Source organism: Homarus americanus, unplaced genomic scaffold (genome assembly GCF_018991925.1).
Source record: "Homarus americanus isolate GMGI-L3 unplaced genomic scaffold, GMGI_Hamer_2.0 scaffold42818, whole genome shotgun sequence".
NCBI classification, from domain to species: domain Eukaryota; kingdom Metazoa; phylum Arthropoda; class Malacostraca; order Decapoda; family Nephropidae; genus Homarus; species Homarus americanus.
The window spans coordinates 554,969-567,151 of NW_024741585.1; the positions used below are offsets into that span (position 1 = coordinate 554,969).

At 41.1% G+C, this 12,183-nt stretch overlaps 1 protein-coding gene across 2 annotated transcripts in view; it reads left to right on the plus strand.

Moving 5' to 3' along the window:
* Window positions 1–8,724: 8,724 nt before the first annotated feature.
* LOC121875970 overlaps window positions 8,725–12,183 on the plus strand; it is a 43,336-nt gene continuing 39,877 nt past the window's right edge. For both annotated transcript variants that reach the window (XM_042380791.1, XM_042380793.1), the window contains exon 1: window positions 8,725–8,841. In XM_042380791.1, the coding sequence (XP_042236725.1) occupies window positions 8,755–8,841 (87 nt within the window). In that variant the 5' untranslated portion in view covers window positions 8,725–8,754. The remainder of the gene's footprint in view (window positions 8,842–12,183) is intronic.

The window sequence follows — 12,183 nt, forward strand, 5'->3', positions numbered from 1 at the left end:
TAGATGTGAACTGGGCTTGGCTTCCAATGTTTCTTATCTCTTTCACACTTAGAAATTACATGTGGACGACCAATTTACTTTTTATTTTGTCAAAGTCCTGCTTCAGTGTACACTAGAGAAATACATAGCGTACATAATTCGTCACTCATGGGCGGAACAGCCAAGCCAACGAGGTAATTTTGGGTGGAGAAGCATTAGCAAACACAGGAAGAGTGAGAGGGTGACTAAACTACACTGAAGCCGATTATTGTCATTTTCTCCTCATACTGTACGGGTCTATAACTTCATACACATCCACTGAACAGCTATAGTATATAGCCGCTGTATTTCCGCATATACCTATGGCAAGACTTACAATTCCTATATCCATTATAGTTATTACAACCCTTATACAACTCCTATATATATCCCTTATACAACTTCTACATCCCATACAGCTATAAATACCTTGTACAACTCTAAACACATATATTTGAAAGACAACCTTTTGAATCTCCCTCCCTCTTCCTCTTGCTTAATAGTCTACCTGTTGCCTCCCTCCTTCCCTCCCATCCCTTCCTCCTTCCTTCCGTCCTTCCCTCTCGGTTGCTTAATAGTCTACCTGTTGCCTCCCTCCTTCCCTCCCATCCCTTCCTCCTTCCCCTCGTTGCTTAATAGTCTACCTGTTGCCCCTCCTCCTTCCCATCCCTTCCTCCTTCCCTCCATCCTTCCCTCCCGGTTGCTTAACAGTCTACCTGTTGATCTCTCTTGTTGCTTAGTAATTTACCTGCAAGTTTACTACTGTTGTTTAATAGTGTATCTGCGGACTGCCTCCTTCGCAATAAAATTAGTGATGAAAAGCTGTACAAGGATGGGAAAAGGGAACAGGGAGCTCCACTAATGAGGAGTAGGAATAAAAAACTAATAATGATAAAGTTCTATGATCTGGAACTTGTACGGAATAAGGGTAGAACAATGAAGAATTGGTTACTAGCTTCCAAGATCAGGAGTGGAATGGGGATTGATGACACACACGATCATTTTATGCTTTAAATAACTGGTATTTTCTTATTATATTACGTCCTCAATTTAATTTCTTCTAATGATCATATATTTATAATTAAGTCTGGTCACTGGCTGGATGGTAATGAGTTACAGCCTAGTACTAGTGGGACCCTGGCTTGCAAAACTCGTCTCTAGTTTCCTGGCCGTCCGCAGCGAAAACCCCTTTTTATTGCTCAACGTAAATCTTATTGACGGAGGGAAATCCCATAGTCAATTTATTTTTACTGAGGTATGGGGTAGCGATGCCTCTGCCTCCCACGAGAATGTATGACTGACTATAAAAATCCTACACGCGGAAAATCTCGCGCGGTTGGTACAAGGTCAAGCTCCTCTATACTTTTACCTGGTGTTGCCTTATGGGGTTCGCATCTGTGTATTTATGTAAGATTTTATCCTTAAACATTGTCAACCTTTAATATATTTCACCCAAAGAGCCATAAATATAAATAACAGGTTCTTAAAAAAATGAAACAAAAAATGTTTAATTATTAAGTAGGTTATATTCATCGTACGTTTGGCATAATACGAGTAGTTGGAGTACCTTGGTGAAATCTCGTACAGGAAGGCTTGTAAGGACTGACATGAAAATGCATACAAACCTGTTGCGTGTCTTTACCCCGTGTAACATGTGAAGTGTGTCAGGCCAGGCACTAATCTCTTGTCATCTAAATTATACTCTTGCCAATAGAAAACTTTAGGCAAACTTTTTATCATAGCAGTGAAACGAATGTATATACGTAGTGTTGATAAAGAGACAAACCTATCATTAAACTTGTAATGTTAAATTGGACGAAACATAATTAATTCTACTTCGTCTAGAAAATATTTAGTGAAAAGATAAGTGGAATGGGCAAGATGGTGTTAAAGATTCAGAGACATTGAGTAGTGGACGAAGAAGACGATAAATCCTGTATACGGTACTGATAAATTGGTCAATACATCAAGAGGTGAGTAATAACATTGTAGTATCCATATAATATTCTTATTTAAGTTGATAATTAGTGAGGTCAGCAGTCAGCACAGCATCTTCTATCTCTCTTATCGTTATCTGAAAGTGAGGAGCTCGACTTATGACATACCTTCTTGTGGTATAAAACTCTTTTCACTGATTGTATCAAATGAAGCGAGGAAAAAAAAAATTGATCCAAGAGAGAGAGAGAGAGTACTCTTTGACCTTCATAACTTCTCATGACAGCCTTTAACGACGCTTTAGTTGACAAAGATTCTCTAACAATGTATAATAAAAGTTCTACATAGAAAAACGATGATGAATAGAATCGAAGTCATAAGGTAGACCCTCTCTGTTAAACTGCAATAGTATTTGAGTCGGACTTGTAAAAGTGGTTAATAGAACAGGTAACCGTACATTTAGGACAGAACAGAAAGGTGAAATTGGAGTGGGGGGTTCTGAAATGCGAAAACACAATAAACTCGAGAGGTCGGCAGGTGACCTTAAAATCTGGGAAGGTTTGACCGGCATGTTGTTATCGACGTTTTCAAAGACATAGAAACGTTACGTGTTTTTATTTGCTGAATGACCGTCCTACTATAACTATGCAATGCATTTTTTTTAAATAATACGTTGTACCTCTCTTGCATTACGAATTCGCGGAGAGTAATATAAACTGCTGACAGAAATCCACAAACAGTACGGTACACATACCAGTGTGACGTATAATGTGTTGTTGCAACATTGCTTTATCTCTAATGCTGAGACAGCGTTTTATGGCCAAGATTTACTAACGCAAGGGATGTATGTATCAAGTACTGATGTAGGCAAAACTGTTGACGCTGACTATTGAGACGGTGGTAAGCAATGTTTTGTATTTTGATGATGAACTATACTGGGGACCGAGATTTTCATTCATATCCTAAGTGAGGTTTGTTACACACTTTGGCCAGATGGTGACACTCAGAAATGATTGCCTTAACAATATTTGATCACTGCCAACATTCCTCCGTAAGGTCTTTATTTCCATTTGCCGTGGTGGGAGTAGAGTGACTGCTGGAGTAGACCACAACTGACCCTCACATGGCTGTGGTTAGATTTCTTTGTGGAGGTATGGAATAACTTTCCTGACCAGGTGGTCTGGTTGCCAAATGTGTTGACCATTGACAGATTAAAGAGCTCGAAATACGTGTTAAAGGCCTAAACCCCGCTCATCAGCGCCGTACTGATTATTGTTGCATAATCAGGTGGATATCTATTATTCGAGGTTCTACTAAAATATAAGTAAACGCTGTAGCTTCCTTCCGGTTGTAATGACTGGACACTCACTCGTCGAGACAGACGACTTCTACTCGCAACCTCTGGGGAATGGAGGGAAAGTGTGGAGGCGGCGCGGTGGTCACGGTGTTGCTTCTACTGATGATGATTTAGATGATGGTGATGAAACTCCGGCTCCTATCAGCCCTCCCACTGAAGACTCGGTGATCGTAGTAACGTTGGTTAGCCTTCCGAGAGTCGACTTTCTCTCTTAAGATACAACGCAGCCATATTCTCCCTGTCTCTTTCATTTCTTCCACTCTAACCCTTCTTCATTAGATTTAGGACCTAACAGGATTGAGCCCCACTAGGACATGGCCTTAGTCAGTCCTGCTAGTTACGTTCAGTTAAGCTGGGACATATTGCAGAATTAAAGTCTTCTAAGTCTGTGGGGCCTATGAGGACTGGGGCCTGTAAGGACTGGGACCCTTTAACCAGTCACCTTACTGTAGGTATTCTAGTACTGAAGTAGGAACACACTATTGGAGTTTTGAGGTTTTGTAATTTTGATTCTTTGAGCTTTATAATGCGAAATTTTTAAGATTTGTGAATTTAATGTCTAAGCTCTGATATTAGTTTTTAAAAGTTGCCGAAATTTTTAAAAATTGGAAAATAATGTTTTTAGAAATTGTCATTAGTTTTTAAAAGTTGTCATTAGAAATTTTGAGTGAGGTCAGTAGAGTTTTGAGACCTCTGTTATTAAGATGTACAAGAATGTCTTTAGTTTTAAATTGCCTCTAATTAAAGTTTTAAGGAGGTACTACCGCTTGGGAAGATATTGGAAGCATGATGTATTGTCTAATGGTAGACCCTGCTGCCATATGGCATCACGAAAATTATGACCAAGTCCCAGGTTGCTGATCTGACTTTTCGCCTCATTTACACACAATTGCAGGGTCTCAATTGTTTCTCTTACGGTTGACAACACAACACACATACTGTATACTGTTTCTCACTTTTGATTTTTTTTTAACTTTTGTATTTCTTTACGTTATTATTATTGCAGTTGTGTTGTTATTATTATCATTATTTATTTATTATTTTTTTATTATAAATTTTATTTACTATGAATTATCATTATCATTATTATTACATCCCCCGGCCCCGATGTGGGTCAGTGACCTGTGCCCGTGGGCTAATGCCTGTAAAAGAAGAATAAAATTAAAGCGTCGGTGATAGAAAAGTGTGTATTTTCCTGTTCATTTGTAAATCTATGTATAAGTGAGTCTTTTGTGCCTCTGTGTGAATGTGTGTTTGTTTGAACATGTGCTTATACTGTGTGTGTGTGTGTGTATGCTTTTGTTTATATGTGCATTATTTGGTATTTGTGTGCGCAAGTGCGTGTGGCTGCGTTTGTGCATGAGTTTGTTCACACATGTTTGTATACGTGCATGTGTGTGTGTGTGTGTGTCAGAGAAGCGGACATCTTGTAAAAAACTCGTTCACTGTTCAGTAAAGAACCATTCATCGCAGACAATAGGCAGCACCGCTAGACAAACACAGACTTAAACAGTGCACAGAGATGCTCGCACAGTAAACAATACGCACTGGTACACACTAGAGCATCATTCCCCGTGGAGCTTGACGATGTTCACTTGTTTCATTGTTTACAGGATCGAGGCGCTTATCGTGGAGGAAAATAGGGTCTGATGGTCACTGAAGGTCACACGATTCTTTAGTTGAGGATTAGGGTTGAATTTTCTAATTTATTACGTCATACCTGTCACCACGAAGGTCGTAAACCACAGATTATCATGATTCCTAACCTAAATGTGGTGTAAGTCAACAACGCGGCATGAAAATACTTTCGTTTGGTCTCATGTACAAGAATATATGCGGAAATACTGTACAGCAGTTTGAAGAGACGACTGTTTAAGGCTCCAGCTTTGATAAAGTTGAGTACCTTGATAGCCACGTTCAGGGCATCCCTCATTTCAGCAGGTAAAGTTCTTGATACTAAGGATTCACGATGAAGTATGCAGTGTGTACCTACAACAGACGGATTTTTTTCTTTCACCATTGTAATGAATCCAGACTGCAGACCTAGCATGGCTGGAGCTCCATCAGTGCACACCCTACCAGCGAGTCCCACGAAAGTTGGTTTTCCTGAAAGAAGTTTGATACATCATGAAAAATAGCTGCTGCTGTTGTACAACTTTCCATGGGGTGACAGAACAGCATTTCCTCTTACACTGTTGCTCTGACACATACCAACAGCCTTAACTGAATAAATGTGAGAGAAGAGGAATATTGCCACGGACGTGTGCAGAAGACTGGGAGAGAACGGGCTCACCAGTCACCAACGAGCAGTATACAGGTCCAGGAGTAACCCTCATGGGTTTCGAGGGATAGAGGGGGTCAATAAGTACAGGAAATAAACCCTAAGTCAAAAAAGTAGCCTATAGAAACTAAAGTTATAAGGCGATACTTTTGCATTTTTTCATAAACTTTTCAATATTAGCCCACGCTCTTGTTAAGAGAATAAAACTATAATTATAATTAGAGAAATTCCTACATTTTTCCTATGGCTTGCGCCCCCCCTGAAATTACTGACGCCCCCCAGGTTAAGAACCACTGGTCTAGAGTGTTGGCGCCGCTCGTATCAGACCCTGCCTGGGCTGACTTATTTCGCTGCGTCAGGTGTTTTATACACACACAAGTCCTCCCTACTACCACACAACACTATCTTACTCCTTGTCTCTGTATTTCCACTAACTCGATACTCTATGTATGGGAAGGCACGCCCAATAAACATGACATGACTTACAACCTAACATATAACTGTTTAAGGGTTATCTTATACTCATTACTGCTTTCGGTAACATAGTATTGTTGTGTAATGAGTGTGAGTAAAATGTTGAATATATATTTATACGGAGATAAAAACGTTGTACATACTATATGCATTACTAGGGCGACCATAGTATGTACAAACTGTATTATCGGATTGTAAGAGGTAGCAAATAGGATGAAGATTGGTCCTCCAGCCACGAATACGATATATGATTGTACAGAGACTTATTCAGTAACATCAATAATTTTTGGGGGTAACAAAAATAAAACTAGTTAATTTTGCTACTTGAATTTCTATTGATTACATAGTGACTAGTTTAATTACTGTTGCCTGTTATTCTTGAAGTACTTGACAAACAATACAAGTAACAGAGACCCGGCATCATACCCACGCCTTCCATTCCAAATACTCGTGACGCAACCCCACGTTAGTACATTGTTTCAGGGGCGCTACTGTGTATGGTAGCACGTCCGAGAGTGTACCTTACTGCATCTTACTTTACCTGTATGTCTGTCTTAATTAATTCCTTGCTTTGAAAATAGGTGTATACATGCAAGGCAATACTGTAGTGGTGGGGTGGACGGTGTGTGTGTGTGTGTGTGTGTGTTGTCAATATTGATGCTATTGTATAGTTGGTGTGTTTTAAGTCTGATATTGACAAGAGATATATACTGTATATATACAATACAGCTTTATAGATGTAGGCTTATATATTTTTGTTTATCTGTCTATTTGTATGTATGTCATCTGTTTACCCGTGTCTCACCCCAGTCACGTGTCCACCTCCCAACAGGTAGTGATGGCACACCCAAGGAAGATATCACATTCTTGCTCTGCCGGGACGCTGCCTACCTTCACCCAGCTGCAGGTAGGCGGGGATGGCCTCCTGCTGGTTCCCTGCCCCACACGCACACCCTCAGCTCACCACGGACACGCCCACATACCCCATGGAACTGACTCATACGGTCAGTGCCCCTCACCTCCAACACCCCCTCACCTCCAACACTGCCCTCACCACTAACACTGCCCCACCTCCAACACTGCCCTCACCTCCAACACTGCCCCTTACTCTAACACTGTCCTCACCTCCAACACTGCCCACCTCAAACACTGCCTCACCTCCAACACTGCTCCTCACCTCCATCACTGCCCCCATCAACACTGCCCCACCCTCAAACACTGCCCTCACCTCAAACACTGCCCCTCACCTCAAACACTGCCCCTCACCTCCAACACTGCCCCTCACCTCCAACACTGCCCTCACCCCAACACTGCCCCCACCCAACACTGCCCCCTCACTCCAACACTGCCCCTCACCTCCAACACTGCCCCCTCACCTCCAACACTGCCCCATCACTCCAACACTGCCCCTCACCCAACAACTGCCCCATCACCCAACACTGCCCCCACCTCCAACAACTGCCCTCACCTCCAACAATCACCTCCAACAACTGCCCCCACCTCCAACAACTGCCCCCTCACCTCCAACAATGCTCCCTCATCACTGTAATATACACCTATTGTTTTCTTCATTAACAGCTACAGTATATTCATTTAGTCAATAATCGCTGAAGGGACCCTACAGCACCTTACTACAGTGACTCTTAGGGCTTCTGTAGAGATGTAGTATATTATATGTACTTGTATTCCTGTAGTTTCCTGTATGTGTGTTTAGTATTGTCTCTGTATGTTTGTTTGATCATTATTCTGTAATTTATTCCTCTTTGTTTTGTTTTGGCTTTGTGTACATGTCAAGGCAATTTCATCCTCATTTCCTTGTTTTTGTTTCTTTGTTATTGTTTATTCTCTTTATTTGCTTCTTCTTCTTATTATCTTTATTGTGGGATAATTTCTTCCTTTATTCTTGTTGTTTGGGGGAACACGTGGCACGGCCGTCAAGAGGTTAGGATGGTCTAGCAGTTATTTTAGACGGCAACGTTTGAGAGACTATACGGGCCCTTGAAGGTCACCCGGGGAACGCTTCCTCTATTTCCAGGCGGTTTATATTTAGCACTACTCATTGATGGTTCATTAGCGTTACAGTTGCAAGGTTTGTTAATTTATTTATTTTATTTATTTTTTAGTAGGTGTTGCTATTTTATATGGGGTCTTGAGTTTTTGTTTGTTTTTGTCATTTACGAACACGGGTGAAATTGGTTCGTAGGAGTAGCGTAATTTATGAATTCCTTCTTCCTCTCTAAGACTTTATTCTAATTGTTTTTTTTATATTCTTCTATCACCTTCTGTTTCACTTCTGACTTTGAAGATGTTATTTATTTATTTATTATTTTTATTTACTTAGAATGAAGTCACAACTTTTGTTAATTTTTAAAACTTTCTCAGTTCCTTCACTTGCTCTTTCACATCATATTTTCTTATGTCTGAATGAATTATAACCAGTAATGTTATTAATTATTGCATATCGATGTATAAACACTGGTTTCCGTTCAATATCTTCTCTGGAAAATTAAGGTGTCAGGTAATACTTCTCAGGGAACCGTTGTGGGTCATATCTTATTAATCTGTAGTAAAGGAATATCTCAGTTACTTTATCCGGAGTTATTAGAAGTAATTTTTGTGTGTGTTTGTGCAGGGTGTGGGTGGAGGTGCGCGGGCCTGCACGTGTACCCCCACGAGGCGGCCTCCTCCCATGGTGGTGGCCCAGCTGGACCAGTGTGACGTCGTCGTGTCACGTGAAAATACAACTCCCGCCCACCGTGTAGGAGTGCTGCTCAAAGTAAGTCATGTGGTGCTATTATCATGGTGGAGGTGCTCAATGTTTACTCTTGAATTATGTAAATTTTAGCCTAAAAGATGTAAAAACGCTGCGGGGACACGTAAACGCTGTGAGGTAAAGCTCACAAACCTGACGGCCGGTTTGGGGCGAAGTGGAAACAGCGCACGGAAGACTAAGCCTTGGGTAAACAAGGAGACGGTGTGACCGACACTGCACTACCACCTTTCACCTCCCCAGGTGTAAAGTTAGGGACCCATTCTACAGGTGGATCGTCGGGGGGCGACCCACTCAGTGGCCGGCCGTGGAACTCGAATCAGTGATCGTTGGGTGAAGAGAATGCTATATACTCGGCCCCTTAAAAAGGAGTAAAGTGAAAAAAGATTAATGTAGACGTGGCGGTCCATTAGAGACAGTGCGGATACAGCACACTGTAGACAAAGCCTTTTTTTCGATACTGAAGGGAGCAGTAGGGCCGCTACTGTACTCCGCCTCCTCCACTCCCCAGCTGTACACCAGTGGAATGTTTGAGATGACTGATCAATGAAGGCAGAATAGTAAAGACTGAAGAGATAAGAATCATGACAACAGAGAGAAGCACGAGAGGAGGGGGGAATCAAAAGATATATGGAGAGATTATATGGGTGAGTTAGTGAAGCCAAGAGGTATCAGAGCACCAGAAGAATAACTGGATCGTCGACCTGGGAACATGGAAGTGTCGTATGAATGAACGAAAGTGATGACTCAACTTACTGTGTACAGAGAATACACATGAAGGTTTTTACGCGCTGTGAATATTTAGGATTGACTCTGAACGTTTTACAAGTTGGAGAGGTGGAAGTGTGGGTGTGAGGCGTTCCTACTTGTTTAACCCTTTCTTGTGGCTTCTTATGGGAAACACATAGGCCTCTCACATAGGCCTCAAAGAACATGACAGAGTTGATGCCCTCGCCAAACTAGCGTCTAACAAAGACACTGTTGAATACAATCTGGGCCTGTCAAAAAGAACCCCTAAAACTGTAATTAGAAAGGTACTTATTGATGAGTTTGACGCAGGCAGACAAGTGCAAACCGGCACTAGTCGATCCATAGTTTACCATGATGAGATGTATCAAGTGAAACATGTATATGGAGCAAGTAACAAGATCACTAGATTACAAGATGTCGTAACCGCTACACTAAGGTTAGGATATAAGTACCTCTGGCAGGATGTTCCTCAAGCAGATGTGAACAAGACTAAATGTAAAATGTGTTGTCAAACATATGGCCACACACTTGAACACTACGTTCTCGACAGTGTGAAGATAGAACCTTTTAGGGACAGGTAACAAGCACACTGTGTGTGAAATGGCAAAACACTTCATCTCTAATGGCAAGATAGCCGGCATATTAAGATTGTATCTACTTTTTTGCACTTAGTAGCTATATCAGCTCCCATGTATAGAACCAAACACACAATGTACTTGATACTTCTCACGCAAATGTGAAGAATAAAGTGTGAAGCCAGACATATTGCCTCACACTCCTGTACTAACGCAGTTGTGAATAAGTTACCCTTTATGTATAGAACTAAACAAAGAATTTATTTGAAATACTCTAACATTCAATACCATAATATCCTGACCACGGGGGTTAATTATACTGAACCTTTGTAAACCATACTCTGTAATCCTTTTGCGCTGCCGCTCACAGGATGAGTATGGGGTGCACAAAAATTACCGCTGTAAGTGGCAAAATTAGAATTAATAAATACACACACAATAATAATAAATAATAATAATGGTTGCCCCTCGTGTAACGAGGATGGCCGGTCCTAGTAGGGCCACCTAAGCGTGAATTTGTTTAAGGTGTAGAAGCTGTCGCCAACCACACCAACCATTGTCAAGGACTAGTCCGAGTAGACCGGCCAACTCGCCAACTGCACTGGCTAACCATTGCCCCGAATGCGATCCGCAAATCTATTAACATTCAAGTTTCTAATTACTGCTGGGTAGACAGAGGCAAATGGCGTAAAGAAACTTGCCCATAGTTTCACCCTGCCCAGGTCCTCTCGCTTGCGAGGCGAGCATGCTGACCATTACACCAAACACACACATCTCAATAACGTCCATGTGATGCTGGAGTGTAAGTGGTGCTATAACCTAAACAAGAAGGCATAACTATAAATGGCTGTACAAATCTACATTACCTAATTATTAAGACTCATTAATGTAATCAGCTGCATCGTAATCACCTCACACACAACACAAGGCTCTCCAACTCCCCCTAACACACTCCCTAAACACCAAGGCTGAGATTATCAAACATACTTGGGTTAGTTTTCCCTCGCTAAAAACAAGAGAAAGTATACAGTTACCTAAGAGTTTCAACTAAATGTCCATCATAAAGTTATTCAGTTAGATAAATCGTCACACTACATTTAGAAGGGAATTTAACGTACACATACTAAGGTGTCCCGGACTAATGACACAGCATCGTGCAGGGTGTTGACACAGTGAAGGAACTCATTACCGCCCGCCTCCTACACGCCCATGTCCTCAGCTTTTGATCAAGTGAACACTCTGATGACCAGTGGGACACACACACACACAGAAGCATCCCGATTTATGGGACAGGAGGGTTGCACCCAGGGGAGTTGCCATAACCATGTAAGCACAACACAGCGTAGTCGTGGTTGTAATTATCAGGGAACGAAACTCATGAGAATGTATCAACGAGCATAAATATACAAATCTCGTATACTCCAGCCACCTGTGTATATTTTCTCTGAATGTGAGGATTCTTTCACGAATGCAGAACTAAAATAATCCTAAGTGTTTGTCGTTCTTACGTAACCTAAGACAACCTCACTAAGTCCGGTTAGTAAAGGAAAATTAACTTTCTTTTAATTCAAATTGAAATAGGTAGATTGATAGATATTCAGTATATTCGTCTTTCAAGATCATATTGGCTCAGCATGTATACTGTGCAGGTATACTGTACATACAATGGCAAAGCTCAAGTCGAGTCAACCAAGTCTAGCCCAGGAAAGCACTTAAAAGCGTATGTGTTCCCTGAGGTTGTGTTGGTTCCCGCTCTTACCTTAACTCCTTGATAAGTAATGTAAACCTTGCTAAAGCCTCTATTTACCTACCTAATCCGCATATGAATGATATAAGTAATAATTCTAAAGGCTTAAAGCATTATATAAAGATAAAACTAATTGAAAACTTTCGTGAAGAACCTAATTAGCTAAAAGTATAATTACGAAGCAATAACTGAAGGTAAGACTAATTTAAAAGTTCCATAGTAAAGCTAAAACTAAGTACAAGTTTTGATAAAACATTGACCCAGATTAGGGAGTCC